General features: G+C 38.1%; 1 protein-coding gene across 1 annotated transcript; it reads right to left on the bottom strand.

The window, feature by feature from the left end:
- Nucleotides 1-3930: 3930 nt before the first annotated feature.
- On the bottom strand, nt 3931-4341 carry LOC135435475 (uncharacterized). The gene has a single exon (XM_064692544.1). The coding sequence runs from the start codon at nt 4339-4341 to the stop codon at nt 3931-3933; it is 411 nt and encodes a 136-aa protein (XP_064548614.1).
- Nucleotides 4342-15111: the final 10770 nt, after the last annotated feature.

Genomic DNA, 15111 nt, shown 5'->3' with positions numbered 1-15111 from the left:
TAAATATAAATCGACTTTGTATATTTTAAACTTTTTTTGTTTTTATTAACATTTATCATTATTTATTAAAATGTTAATTATTTCTCTGAGCTGTTATCGATAACTATTCAATCGAAATCGGTAGAGTATTGAAGAAATATTATACTGTAAAGTATATATTATAAAGAGTTTTTGATACATTCAATATGTATTTTTAAAGGATAATTTATTTATTATTGCACATTTTTATTTAATTATTTATTCATATATATCTGAATTATTATCGATTTATAACAATTCAAGCGAGATTTGAAGAGAATTTTAAGTCTATTATAAAGTATAAGTATATTATATATATTTTTAAACAATATACAATTAGTATTATTTGCTTGAACTGTTATCGATTTTTGACAATTCGATCAAAATTGGTAAGGAATTTAAAGTACATGATATATATTAATCGATAATATTTTTACCATTATTTATCATTGTCGGAATTGTTATCGATTTATATCAATTCAATCGATATTTGACACTTCCTAAAGGCATTTTTACTAGCAAAGCTGAACTAATTTGATTACTTGCCTTTACTGTTATCGATCTTGGCTATTTAATCGATCTCCAGCAAGTTACAATCACATTCCTATTATGGCTTGCATTTTCTTTGTTTTTTTTTTTTTTGTTGCTGCTACGACTTTCTACAAATGTTGCCGCTGCCGCTAACCGCACCCTTCTCTGCGATTTTCAAATCAAATATTGCCGGTAATCGAAAACTTGACACTGCGATTATTATTATTTTATTTGTTTTTTTTTTTTTGGGTGCAGGTTCAAAGATTGTTGTTGGCCACGAGTCGCCACAAAAGGGCAGCAGCAGCAGCAGTAAGAAATATGAAATTCCAGCAGCTGCGGGACACCTGAGGTGGTCAAGGCGGGGCCAACAGCGATTGCCAGCTAACCGGTAGTTGTTGTTGTTGCTGCTGTTAGTAGTTGTTGGTGGCTCTAGACTTTGGCGGCGTCGTCTTCGCGGTCGTCGTCACCATGTCGTCGCTCTGGACATTGCCAGCAATGTTGCTCTTATTTCAGAACATGAACAACAGCAGCAGCAGCAGCAGCAGCAGCAACAACAGCAGCAGCAGCAACAACAAGTCGCATCGTTTGTACGGGTCGCAAGAATGCCTTAATTCAGGAATTTAATGAAAAATGCTCTATGAAGCGGAGCAGCAAATTAAAAAAGGAAAAACTTTTGCACAGAAGCAGCAACAGTCGCAGCAACTGGCATCAACAGCAGCAACAACGGCAGCAAAAAGGTTAAAATTAAAATCAAGGCAGCAACATCAACTGAGAACTTGGGCTCTTGATGGCTTTTTGCGCACAACAAACTGACAGTGTGAGATCGGTGGCAGGTGAGCTGAAACGGTTGTCCAGTTGACCAGTTGCCAAGTTGTTGCTGCTGCCAGTTGCTGCTGTTGCTGCTGCTGCGGCGACTGTTGCTGTTGCGCGTTGTAAATTACATTTTCCAAATGCTTTTGCCATGTCGTACCAAAAACCCATGTACATATGTGGAATCAGGCCGAACTCCTGGCTGCCCCTGGCTCTTGGCTTCCGTTTTGATTTGGAACACTTGTTGCTGCTGTTGCAAGTTGCTGCTGCTGCCAGTTGCTGCTGCTGCCTGCTGCCTGTTGCTGTTGCCTTGCTTTAGGATTTGTCCTGCGGCATGAAAATTCCTTGGGGATGTGTACACACACAATGTACACACATTTTGCTGCTGCTCTTTGGCTTCTGTTTAGTTGCTGTTGCTGTTGTTGTTGCTGTTGTTGTTGCTGTTGCTGTTGCTGGCGTTGCAGGGAGTTTGTGATTATGTTGTTGTAGTTTGTACAGATTGTTGTTGATTTGAGTGTTGATTGTTGTTGCAACATAATGCGGTAGGTGGGCAAAGGCCTTCCTCTTTGATTAAACCGAATGAATTATGTGCGTCTGCATTTGCTGTGCCCCTGTGTGTGTGTGTGTGCCTCTGTGTGTGTTAAGTTGGAAATGGTTTTAGACAGTGGGTATTATTGGATTTGCTTGTGTTTGCAACAGGCGTCAAGTAGATTATGGCTTACAGCTGGTTTAGTTGCAATTTCGTTGACCCCGGTCAGACAACCCGCTTAAACAAATCTAACCTAACCTCACTTTCTAGCCTAACCTCACTTTCTAACGTAACCTCACTTTCTAACCTAACCTAACTTTCACTTAAGCTAATTACATTAATTAATTACATTAACCAGAAAATATATTGTTGCTGGTTCGGTTCGCGCTTCCACAAAAAATCCCTGTCTCTAGTTTTTGTTCTCAAAGTTAGTTTTCTTTGCACTTAAATCAAAACTGATTCAAAGATTGCTTTAAGCTCTTTTTTTTTAATTTTTTAAAAGCCCGTTGTATTGAAAATATCGGAAATTCTCAATATTTTTATATGCAAGAAGTGGGCGAGATTTGAGCCCTACCCAGAATTGGCATCTACCAATTATGGTTAGATAAAGCCAATAATTGGGTCCAAAGTTATTTATACTTTGGGACTGTGTATTTCGACAAAGTTTTATCTATTTTGGTTTCTGGTTTCGGTTTGTTTTTTTTTTTTAAATCTGGTTTGACTAAGGGTTCATTGAGAAATAATTTGGAGATCCTAGTTCAAACAGCTTCCGTTCCCAGTTTTGTTTTAAAAACTTTCAAGTATATTTTATTTTTGTAATTTCTTAATTGAATGACAATAGAAAAGAATTGAATATATTACAAGATTAATATCAATAAATACATTAGATAGATAGATAGATAGATAGATAGAGTCATAGAACACGTAGCGTATTGAAGCATTTCGGAATCAAACATTTTTAATTAAAAATTTTGATCTTAGGTTAAAAAAATCGAGTTTGAGTTTAACAACCTTTGTACTTGATGTGAGCATACAATTCTTTAATATTATCCGAATGTGCGTGCCACATTCGTATTTAATTGCAAGTTTCTTTATTTTGTAGTAACTAAACACATAGCTGGGCTGATCTCGGGGTTTTTCTTTTTGATGCAAATAATAAACAATTAGACTTTTCTGACCCACAAAAAAAGCAAATTTGTGTTTTTAAGACTTGAATTTTAATTTGTGGGGTTCAAAAAATCTTAAGCTCGTAGTTTTTTCCCTAAAGTTAATATAAATTCAAGTTGTCTTGAATATTATTATAATTTGATTTAAATTAAAATTTTATTTAATACATAAATTTTTTATGAGTGTATATATAATATTATCCCTCGTCGATCTTTGCAGCTATTATATTTGTATACCTTTCTAGAGGATATTGTAACTTTGTCATGAAATGTGTAACGCATAGTAGGAGACATCTCCGACTCCGTAAAGTATATATCTTCTAGATCAGCATCAACAGCCGAGTTAATATAACCATGTCCGTCTGTTTCTATACGAACTTTCTGCATTGTAATGTTTTATATATATTTTATTTTATATTTTATATGTATATCATATAGCTGCCATAGGAACGCTCCCCCGAAAAGTTGGTTCTGATATGGACACCTTTTTTTATATTAAGATAAGTTTTCCATGATATATGATCTTCATATACAAATCTTATCAACATCGGACCACTATATCATATAGCTGCTATAGGAAAGATCGGCGGAAAAGTAGTATTTTATAAGGCAAATTGTTCCGTTTTCAAGGGTATTACATTTGCGGCTTTCTTCCTAGTTAAAAGAAAATGTGATAAAATAAGCTAACTGATATGAAAAAAAATTAATATTTGAAGAAGAAGAAACCAGCTCAATATTGTATTATAAGAATTTTATTTATATTTCATATAAAAAAAAGGGAAAAACTAAAGCTATGTCACATTTCTGATACTTTTACAACTTGATTGTTAAGCCAAAGCTCGAGCTCTGAACTTTGAACTCTGGAGTAGGCGCTGGCTAGAACATGGTCTCCGGCTCGATGATCTCGTAGGTGGACATGGGCAGCACCTCGTTGCTGTAGTAGTTGCCGCCGCCGGGCGATATGGCCAGCTCGGGATAGACGGAGGAGCCGGGCACCTGGTAGAAGCGTCGCAGGAACGAGCTGCGCCACAGCTGGGCGGGCGGCGGATTATAGAAGGCGTGTCGCTGCTTGTAGAAGGCGCCTCCGACGACGGGAGAGGGCATGGCCGAGATTTGCTGCACCATATCATTATTGATATAGTCATCGTTGGGCTGTCCATCTTCCTGGGAGCTCACCTCGTTGAGGGCGGGCGCATCGCTGGGTCGGCCGAGCACGAAGCTGGCGAGGAACAGCAGCTGCAGCTGCAGCAGCAGCAGCAGCACAGCAAAGCATCTGAAGCTGGACATCTTGACGGGCTGGGTGTCACGCGGCGAGTGTCTGTCCAAATGGTCGGTCGACTGGGCTTATATAGTATATGTGGGCGGCAGGTAGACAGGTGCAGGCGAGCTGTGCGGGCGTTAAGCGATTTCTAATGATGCCATTTAGGGGATTAGGGGACAGGACAGGACAGGACAGGACTACCTGGCAGCTAGTTAGGCGGCCAGACGAAGTCACTTAAATGCAAATCCCCGAGCAGCCACAGTCAATATATCAAATGCGTTTGCCCATTTACCATGTTAATCAAACAACGAAATCCATCAACAGGTGACACGGACGCGGCTGCAGGTGGAGGCCACGATGGCCACCAAACGCAGCCAATCCCCCAGACATGTCAGTGCGATAATGGTGCTCCTCGTCTGAAAACAACTTCATTCACAAAAATCTGTACAAAAAGAAAATGAAGCAGCGGCCAAAGGAAGCGAGTCCCATTAAAAATATCTTGCGGATGCCAAAGAGCTAAAGATACATTCGACGACGAAGGCAGGTTGCTGGCTAGGGGCGTGGCGTGCAGGGGGGGCGCAGTCAACAAGTCAGCTACTTGACTACTTGGCTACTTCTTGCCACAATACAGCAGCCGCGGGGGCGTCGCCAAGGGGGCAGGGAACGCGGACTGCAACTGCAACTGCGACGGGGACTGGGACTCGGCCTGGGCTAGCTTGGATAACGCTTGGCAACATACGCCTAATGCCACAGACATCGACATCCGCCATTTAACTTCTTAACCCCCCAGCGGGATTTGTGTCTAAATTTATGCACAGCCATTTGCTCAAGTTGCAGGAATACAAATATGAGAAAATCAAATAAAATGAAACATAAGAAAAAAAAAGAAGTGAAAAATGCGTGGAAAAAAATATATTTAGCTTATGCTTAAGGGTTAAAGCTGATATAAATTGATATTATTATTAAAATGTATTTATTTATAATAATTTTAAATCAGAAAATATATAGTCTGATATAATAATATACTATAATATAATATAGTATAAAATATGTAGAACCATCTCAGCGGAAATTGATTAATATGAAAATTTCCTTTAATCTATGATTAGGTTGTTTTCTGATAATCATATCAGAACTAGTTACATGAATATAGATTTAACAAATGAACTGTTTCCATTGACTGCTAAGAAAAACAAGTTTTCGAGCCTTGAGTTAAACTCTTTGCTTTTTTTCTACTATGCACCCAGCCAGAAGCAAATCAAAAATATGCGAACCAAAGCCTATAGTCGAAAAGATTTGGTTCAATTCAAAATTTATTGAGACTTTTGCAAAGTTTTTATTTTGAGACTCGTAAATTTAATCTAAAAATAATAAATTAAATAAGTAATATATAGTATAGATAACTAACTAAGCTAACAGTTTGGTACTAGTCTCAGCTTGTTTTTTTTTGTTGTCCATTGTAGGGTTAAGCTGAATTCGTCTAGGCTGCTGCGCAGTCGCGGCTGTCTACATTTGTCTGGCTGCCTACAGCAGCCGCAGTCGCAGTCGCAGCAGCAGCAGTCGCGGCAGCAGCAGCAGCGCGCGGCGTTGTCTTGTCCGGCCTGCAGTTCGGCTTGGTCAGCAGTCGGCTCGATTATTGGACGTCCAGCTTTCAATTTGCAACATAAAGCATCTTCATCGTGGGCCGCATGAATGGGCACAGTCAGGGGGGGGGAGTGGGGAGGGGGCTGGGGCTGGGCGTGGGGACATGCTGGGGCAGGTGGGGCGTGGGCTGACTAGCTGAAATAGCTGCCTAGCTGCCTGGCTGCCTGCCTGCCCATCACACTGCATTGGCATTGGCAGCAGGCACTCAGGCGTGCCGCGGCGGTAGTCGCTGACCTTTATTGATTGCTGTTTGACCTCGGCAGCAATTGTTGTTGCTGTTGCTGCCGTTGCATCTGCAGCCATTTGTACTTGGCCGATCGCAGGCGTAGATTATACAGCAGCAGCGGCAGCAACAACAACGACGCCCACAAGCAACGGCGACGTTGACCGCGACTGCGACTGCAACAGCGACAGCGGCGTTTTGCAGTTGCAGCTTTGCCGTTTTGCTTTCTGCCTTTGTGCGCAACCTTCATTGTTGCTTTTTCGCTATTGTTGTTGTTGTTCCATTACTTCGTTCATGGCAGTTAATTTATATTCGATGCCATCTCTCGCGCTCTCTCTCTCTCTCTGCCACTCTTAATGTGCGCTTTTTGCTGCTGCTTCCTTTTGATGTGTTTAGCTTAAGGTCGTCTCTAACTGACAGCAGCAGCCGCGCAGCGGCAGCGCAGCGGCAGCTTCGTCATTGACGCCTCTTCTTGTACTTCAGCTCCACTTGCATTGCATGCAAAGCAAAGCGTGTCAAAAGAAAACAATGAAGAGCACAAGAAATCACAGCACACTTTCAGCATTGGCGTATCGTGTAGTTTGTTTTGTTTGACAGTTTTCATCTGCCCCCCCGGTAATATTAGCAGCGGCAGAAGCCGACGTTTTGGTTTATTAATTGTTTTCGTTTTTTGTTGGAGAGTAAGAGACGGAAAATTAATTAGCAGATTGTCGTCTAGATTTTTGTGTGTGGTAAGAAGAGAATTTATAGCTTAGCTTATGTATTTGAAAGCATCTCTATACATATATGTACATTAACGCATATGTATTCTCACACACACATGGACACCGAAAATCTCCAAAGAGTCCTTTGCGTAAACTCTCCCATCCATCTCCCACCCCTAAGGCAGCACAATTTAGACTTACGGCACGACTAAGCTTAAACAACAGTTAATCAATTTCTATGTATCAAAAAACGCACCTATATTTACTCTTAATTGAAAAGAAATCAAAACTCTTTGCAGTTCGAGCGCAACCCAAGCGCATAATCATTATAATTAATAATTATAATAACAGTTGATCGTTACACAGAGCAAACAACCTGCTGCATTAAAATCTACAATTGCTCTTTACCCTCTACACACGCACTCTTAAAACGACGCTCTTACGCCCATTGCCACGATATTCATTCATCTAAAATACTCAACACACACACACACACACGCAGACGCGGACACACATGAATGCTCCACGAAGTGCATTGGGCACACGAGCCGAACCCGGCACGGCCTCCACACAGCAGAGATGGAGACAAAGCCGCCGCGATCGGCAGCGAGCAGCCGTCAGTTATATTTGCGACGCTCTCGAGTGCGGGTCGTTAACGGTTGTGGGGCGCAGTTTATGCCGAGTGGCGAAGGCAAATAAGAAAAAAAAAAAACAATACAAAAAATAAAAATAAACAAACAAACAATAATAATAAACGTAATTTAAACAATTAATCAAAACGCGGCGATCAATGAAACTTATACAAAAGCAACAACAGCAGCGACAAGTGCCAGTGAAATTATTGTACTTAATTTATATGTACAAATAGTGAGAGTGTGTGTGTGTCAGTGTATATGTGTAGATTTTTATGCATACATATGTGTGTATGTGTGGGAAGCGGCTTTATCAATTGCTCCACATAAAATTTCATTGAAGTGTTTGACAGCAGCAGCGCAGCAACTACATAAAACTAACGGCAACAGCGGCAGCGCAGGCGACGTCTGCTTAAAACGGTAATTAATACAAACACACATTTGATTTGGCAATAAACAAATGATTCAGCAATTGTCAGCAACTGTAAATTGTAAAACACTTGCTGCGCTCGCCGCTCTGATTGAACTGCGTTAGCGTCGGCGTCGTCGTCGTCGTCTGCGTTGGCGGTGACAAAGCTTTTGCTCGAACGCATGTTTGCAATTAGTCTGCGTTATTATTGTTTGCTGCCGGCGTTAACGCCGACGGCGGCAGCGCGGACGTTGTCGCTGTTACAAAGTAGCACGCGCATAGACATAGAAAAAAAATTATTAAATGCTTGCGCGTGCTCTCTCTTTAACTTACGCTCCCCCGCAGTCAAAGCGTAAGAGCTTGCTTGCGTGCTCTCTTGAATGTGTGTGTGTGTGCATGTATTTTGTTACGTGTTTGCCTTTACGCCTTTTACATACCCTTCACATTATTATTTGCCATTTTGTCGCTTTCATTAATTGGCCCGTGTAAAACGGCAACGCCGACGGCGACGGCGGCTACCTGACACGGCAGCTTTTGTTACTGCTATCAGAAAGCACAGTAACAACATCGCTGCCGCCGCTCTTGAGTGCCACTCACCCTCGCCCGCTCGAGCGCGTTCTCTCTTGCTCTTTCGCACTCTTTTACACACTTGTTGCTTTCGCATTGTTTTTACTGTTTTTAAGTGGCGCTCATATCCGGCGCTTGCTTTGCCTGATAAGCGCACTTCTCTCCCTCTTCTCTTTGTTGTTGTTGCTGTTGTTGTTGTGTGCGCTACCTGTCTGCATTTTATTTGCACATTTCTTGTCTGACTTTTCTTTTTTTGCTTTGTTGTTGTTTTATTTTGTGCATTTGCTTTTGGCTCTGGCTTTGTTCTGGCCAAGTGAATCAGTTCTCAGGGCGCCTAATGCGCAACTGTTTTTTTCTTCCTCCCAAATTGTTCATAACGTGTGTGTGTGTGCCTGTGTGTCTGTGTGTGCCTGTGAGTGTGCTTAATGTGTGTTAGCTTTAGCAAAACATTTTTCACTTGTTTTACAGTTTTCAAGTGGTGCACGATACGCTGACAACGCAATTGGAACGTTAACAGTTCCAGGACGAAAGCTTTATATTAACCGTTAGGCGCTGTAAGTTTGATAAAGTGAGGTTATTTACGTTTCCGCGCATATTCCGATGCGATTTGTCAACGAATTTGGCAATAAGAGGGTGGATCTCTATAAAAACTTGAGTGTTTGCTAGAAAATGTGCTGTTACTTGATTTTAAACAAGAAGTAAATGAAGTAGAGTTGTTTATCTATGAATTATAAGTTATTTATCATTAAAAAAGGTTTTGAATGAAGCTTCTAATCAAAAAGAATGCGTAAAGGCTTTTGGAATATAATTTTGTATTCATAATTTAGCTATAAATTAAATATAGTCCTTTGCTTCTTTTCTAAATATAGCTCAATTTATTTCTTTCACTTCTTTAACTTATTTCAATATTCTTCAAAGCAATATGGAAATGTTCCATGCAAATTTTTCAACACTTTCGGCCCATCAATCTTCAGAGATTTTAATCGCATCGCCTAAGCTTAAGTCGTTTATTCATTCATAAATAACGTATAAAAAAGAGCTTAGACAAAAGAAATAGTAATATTTATATATATAAATAAATATATTTATTTTATATAAATTTTTTATAACGTTTAATTATGCACACATCAACACGTTTCGCCTATAAACTCTAAAAGTTAGCTAAATATATAAAACTTTTAAGCCGCAGCCTATAATATATTTGTTCAGGCATTAAAATCAACTGATGGACTGTAAAATACCCTTTAAAAGCGTTAAAGATATTTTGAAATATTAATCTGAAGTCTTAAATGTGATGAAAATATTAAAAAAAAATTTGGTTGCCTTAATAAATAATTTTGAGCTTGAGCTTGTATTTATATAATAAACTTTTAATAAAACTATAAATATTATTTTTTATTAATATATAATTTTATATATATTAATATTTTACCAAATTGTTTTGTTCAAATTCCCAGTTTGGTCTGACTTTGGCATTTACAAATTTTATTTAATTTATTTCAAATATTATATTTTACTTCAAGTATTTTTAACGCTCTTTGAAAATTCCTTGTCATATACCTTTTATACTTATATTATAGGGTATTTAGGCTTCATAAAAGCACGCATAAATAAATGTTAATCTTTATTTAGGCATTTGATTCTTTGACACATTTAGTTTAATTTTTTTCGTTAAATATTTTCCTTATGAAAACAAAGAAATATATATATATATTTTTAAATTTGTAGTCGCGGAAAATTTGTGCACCGTTTCATATGTAAATTTTCTAGTTTTTTTTGTTTTTCTAACAATCTCTTGACCTGTTCATGTGATAAGTTTTCGAGTGAACCTTTTAACCTGCTGCTGCTGCGGCTGCGGCTGCCCATCGATTTGTGACGTCAATGGGCCCACTTTGAGATTAACATACTCGTTAATAGGTGACGGGCGGCTTTGTGTGAACTTTGTGTGGGGACGAGCCAAGGCCTTGAAAAAAAAAAAACAGAAACCGATCTAATGTTAACCTTCTCGAGGTTTCGCTTTTTGGCTTAGCCGAACGTTAAGTGGATCAACAAGTTCGGGTCAACGGGTTTCAGAATTCGAATTAAAGCTAAGCGTGTGCACAAGTTGGGCCAAGATTATCTCGTGTCCAGCAAATGCAGTTGTACACTGAGCGAAATACTAAGACGGCAATGTTATTCTTGACTTGTTTCAGTTTTGTAAATATCTTAACTTTGTTAAGTTCAAAACGAAAATTAAGTTCAAATCTAAGTATCTCTATATATAACTGACTGACTAATTGATTGATTGATTGATTGACTAATAGACTGATTGGTGATTGGAGAAAGCTGAAATGTTTACTGTAGTTACCTTATGTGATGGAGCTGCTCGCCAGGACGAGCTTTTGAGAAACTCCACCCGCAAGTGTGGAAAAACAGTGGAAAACGTTTATATGAAACTTTTTTGCTTACCATTCGATCGGCCTGAAACTCATTTTTAGGGTGAAAATTTCGGGTTCAAATTGATTTTTAGGATTTTTTATTTCTAGGGTTACTCCCCTTATATTATTCCTATGTTATATTATTATTTTTATATGTCACCTTGCGCTTGTAACCTGTGCACAGGCAAACTTTTTATATAACAATCCGTTCCCTCAACTCCCTTTTCCAACAATGATATTCCCTCATTCTGCCCAATAGGGAACAGTATCCTATTGATATTAATTTAATATAACTTCCAATTGCTTGACTTTATTCATTTCGATTAAAATCAAAGAAAAAATAATTTTAATTCTATTTGAACGAGTTGTTAACTCGTGTTTTCTCTCAGTGCAGCTCTCGTGTCACTCGTCATTGTCAATGTGTTCGTTGATTTGTCCATTGTCTGATCGTAATCCAAATATTAAATATTTGCCCATTCGCTGTGACAGGTTAGACAACTATTTTTTTGTTTTTTGTTTTTTAATTTTGTTGTTTAGTTAGCGCATCAAATTTGCTTGTTTATTGAACGGGCGTTGGTTGGTTTTTATATTTGGTTTATTTTTTTTTGGTAGGTCAGCATCGTAAATACCGCCAAAAACAAGCCAAAAGTCTACAAATGGTGCGAAATTTCGGCTCATTTTTTTGGCATAATAATATTTGACCTTTGGGCAAATCCCAACATGCCCCCTGCACCCGCCCCCAACCCGCTCAACCCGCTCAACTTCCGCTTTTTATAACGCAGCTTTGTCAATGGAATTTGCCAGTTCATTGAATGAACAACAACAAAAACAGAGTTGATTTCTGAAATGCTCAGCATAAAAAGTGTCGCCTTATGAAGATATCGCATAACACCATATCAGAGAATATTTGTGATATAGTGTATTTATATGTTTGTATACATATATATTAGAATAATGCTTACCTCACATGTCCTCGTCGCTGTCACTTGATAAGTTCAGAGTCAGACCCTAAAGAAGTCAGACTGCAACCTCTCTCTGTCTGTCTCTCTCTCTCTTTCTCTCTGCCTCAGTCTCCCCTTTTTGCTGAAATCGCATCATAAAACAATAAAAGAAAATTCTGTCTGCCGTTTGCCGACTCTCAAATACCCTTTAAAAGCAGCAGCTAAATTATGATATATAATATTCAGGCAGGAAAATTCTTGAGCATAATGTAATAAAATTTCCGTAAACCTTTTTTTTCTATAACCAAAATTAAATACTTATAAAAACTATAAATATTTTTTATAAAAAGTTTCCTTTTTTTTTATTTTAAATATTAAATTAATGTATAATATATTATTTTATAATAAATATTAAACAAGTTCTCAAATTATATACTATAGTAGATACATATACACATAACATACATACAAAAAGATATATATGTATAGATATACATAACTATAGTATTACAAGAATAGATTTTCTAGATATCTAGCTACATTCACTATCTAAAGCAACTAAGCTAAGTTTCATAAATATAGTTTCTCGGAGTTCACAGTTCACATAGTTCGCAGAGATCACATAGATCACATACAGATCTCTATTAAGTCCCATCTAGAATATATATGTTTATGGACGTCGCGTTCACTGACATTATTTTAATACCCAACCGCAAAGGGTAATCAAAATAAATGCTAATCATAACAAATTCAAACAATTTCCTGCACTGTGCGCCCTGTACAGTGAGCCCTTGTCCGTTAGGGGAGCCGAAGAAGAGGAGAGTGCCTCACATTTTGCCGCTTCATGTCATTAGCGCGACTCTAAAGCAAATATTTGACGAAGACAAACGAACAGACACAAAACTTCATCATAACCCGTTTACCCCAAAAAAAAGAGCAGAAAAAACGAGAATGATTGAATATAAAGATTGAATACCCTGCCTTTTCGCAGATATGTGGGAATAGTGAAGATTGTAAGCGCGGACTTTTGATGATAATATCTGGGAAAACAGAATATTTTGCTTTGTAAGATCCAATTATTCCACAGATCTTTTCCATTGCAGCTATATGATATAGTTATCCGATGTTAATAAGATTTTGTTCATATGTAGGGAACATAGTGAAACTCATAAATGCCGAGGTTGGGTAGGATATCATGAAAAACTAAAAAGTTTTCCATTCAAGAACCTAGTCAAGCTATATAATATATTAGTCCGATCCGGCTATGTTCTGCTTGCAACAAATAGTCGGACCTATGCTAAGTTTCGGATATGTCTTCTTTTATGCGTTACATATATAATGACAAAATTATAATACCCTCTGCAAGGGTATAAAAACGATCTTGAGGAGAGGGTGTGCGGCTGTTGGTTTGCTATGGCAGATTGTGAAGATCGCGAGATGAGAGATGAATATCGCGATCTTTTTATTTTTCTTTATTTTGTTTTTTTTTTTGTCTTTCCGCTGACTGCGACATTTTTGTCACATGAACCGAGCCGAGCGATCGCACCGATCCGCCGCCCCTGACAAAAATGAAAGAAGAAGCGAAGAAACTGTAACTGAAACCCAAAGATGATGCTTTATGTACTCGCACCTCGCACTGCCAGTTGCCACTTGCCACTTGCCACAGTCCACTCTTTTTGTCAGCCTTTTTTCTCCGACAATAGGAAATCACAGTCTTTTTTTGTTGTTGATCAGCCCCTTCATAATTGAGCTGCGATCGGAAGATTCACTCGTTCGCTCGTTTTATTTCATGCCGTTGCGTCGATCTTGCATTTGTCATGCTCTTATAAATTTGATCCGTTGACAGTTTTTTATCTCTTCTCCTCCCTCTCGTTTTCTTCTCTTTTTATTTTCATATTTTTTTTTGTCGAACTGCAGATCAAAGATCGTTCGGTTATGCGAACCGTTGTTATTTTTGTTATTGACTCAGGTTCGGTTTGGGGGTTAAACATTGGCGCTGACCGCAGCGGTTAAATTTTTGCAAATACACTATAAAAAACTGGAGGTAATATGACAGAATTGTGAAAAACAATTTTAACAAACTTTAGGAAAAGAGATTTACAATTTTACAAAATGTTAAAAAATAAATTGCGACAATTACAATAAGTTTATATAATTCTCAATAAGTTCAGGTCGATAAGTGGATTTGGAGATATTTATATAATTCTCAGCAAGTTTAAGTCTTAGGAAATGTTTAAAAAATACACATTATACGACATATATAAAACATTTATATAATTCTCAACACGTTTAAGCCTTAACTAGCTGAAGTCTCGGTTTAAAAATGGATTGCAAAAGGTTGAAAAAGGCTGTGACAATTACAATCGATTCTTCTAATTCTCAACAAGTTGAAGCTTTAACTAGCCGAATTACTGCATCATATTTGACAAGGCTTCCTCTTGTCAAATGATCTTCAATTGTAAAAGCTAACTGAAATGTGAGAAGCTTAAATTCGATTTCAGTTGAAATCTCTATTTTAAATATAACTTTACTTTTAATTTTTAATCATATTGTTTTAAATTTTTCACAGTGTAGAGTCGTTGTTTTGTTTTGGTTTCGTTTGAATTGTGCCGCTGCTTGCTGAAATCATAAATCCATAAAGCATCCCACTTTGTCGGTGATTTCTCAAACACGAAAACTATTTCGCTTTAGTCGTTCAGTTGTTGATGATTGTTCAAATTCAGTTCCAGTTGCCAGTTGCCAGTTGGCAGTTACGAGTTGCCAGTTGGCAGTTCAACTGGCGCCCACACTAAACACTTAGTTGAGTTCAGTTCAACTTGACTCAACTGATCTTGCCCGAGTTCAGCTTGGTTCAGTTGGGTCTGTTAATGATTGCAAATGTCGTGATATTGTCGAGTGGGTTAAGGTGGGCCGAGGTGCTGCTGAACTTTAATTAAACCGCAGCGCGAGAATGTGTTTATTTTTTCTTTTTTTTTGTTGCAAATTTTCAAAATGTGAACTCTGATACAACACACAGCTGCGATCAGTTTAAGCTGGTTGCAGATCAAGATCTAGATAGAAAAAATATATAAATATAATTACAACAAGCCTCAACTCTGTGCTAAAATTATGCGCAAACAATTGCATGTGAGCTGAGAATTTGAGGATCAGCTGGTCGTATGGCAACTGTTAGCTTTATCTGTAAATGGTTAAGTTGGTAAAGATCTGATTCATCAGTCACTTACTGAGGATCAGCTGAAAGATCGGTTGAAATAATTGA

Source organism: Drosophila montana, unplaced genomic scaffold (assembly GCF_035044405.1).
Source record: "Drosophila montana isolate Dmon_TW-CO22-7 unplaced genomic scaffold, ASM3504440v1 contig_3619_1, whole genome shotgun sequence".
NCBI lineage: Eukaryota > Metazoa > Arthropoda > Insecta > Diptera > Drosophilidae > Drosophila > Drosophila montana.
The sequence above is the reverse complement of the archived record's forward strand: the minus strand, read 5'-3'. Positions and strand labels throughout refer to the sequence as shown.

Bases quoted from the DNA above. Each gene is read 5' to 3' on its own strand.
- LOC135435475 (XM_064692544.1), bottom strand. From the start codon at position 4,341: ATGTCCAGCTTCAGATGCTTTGCTGTGCTGCTGCTGCTGCTGCAGCTG.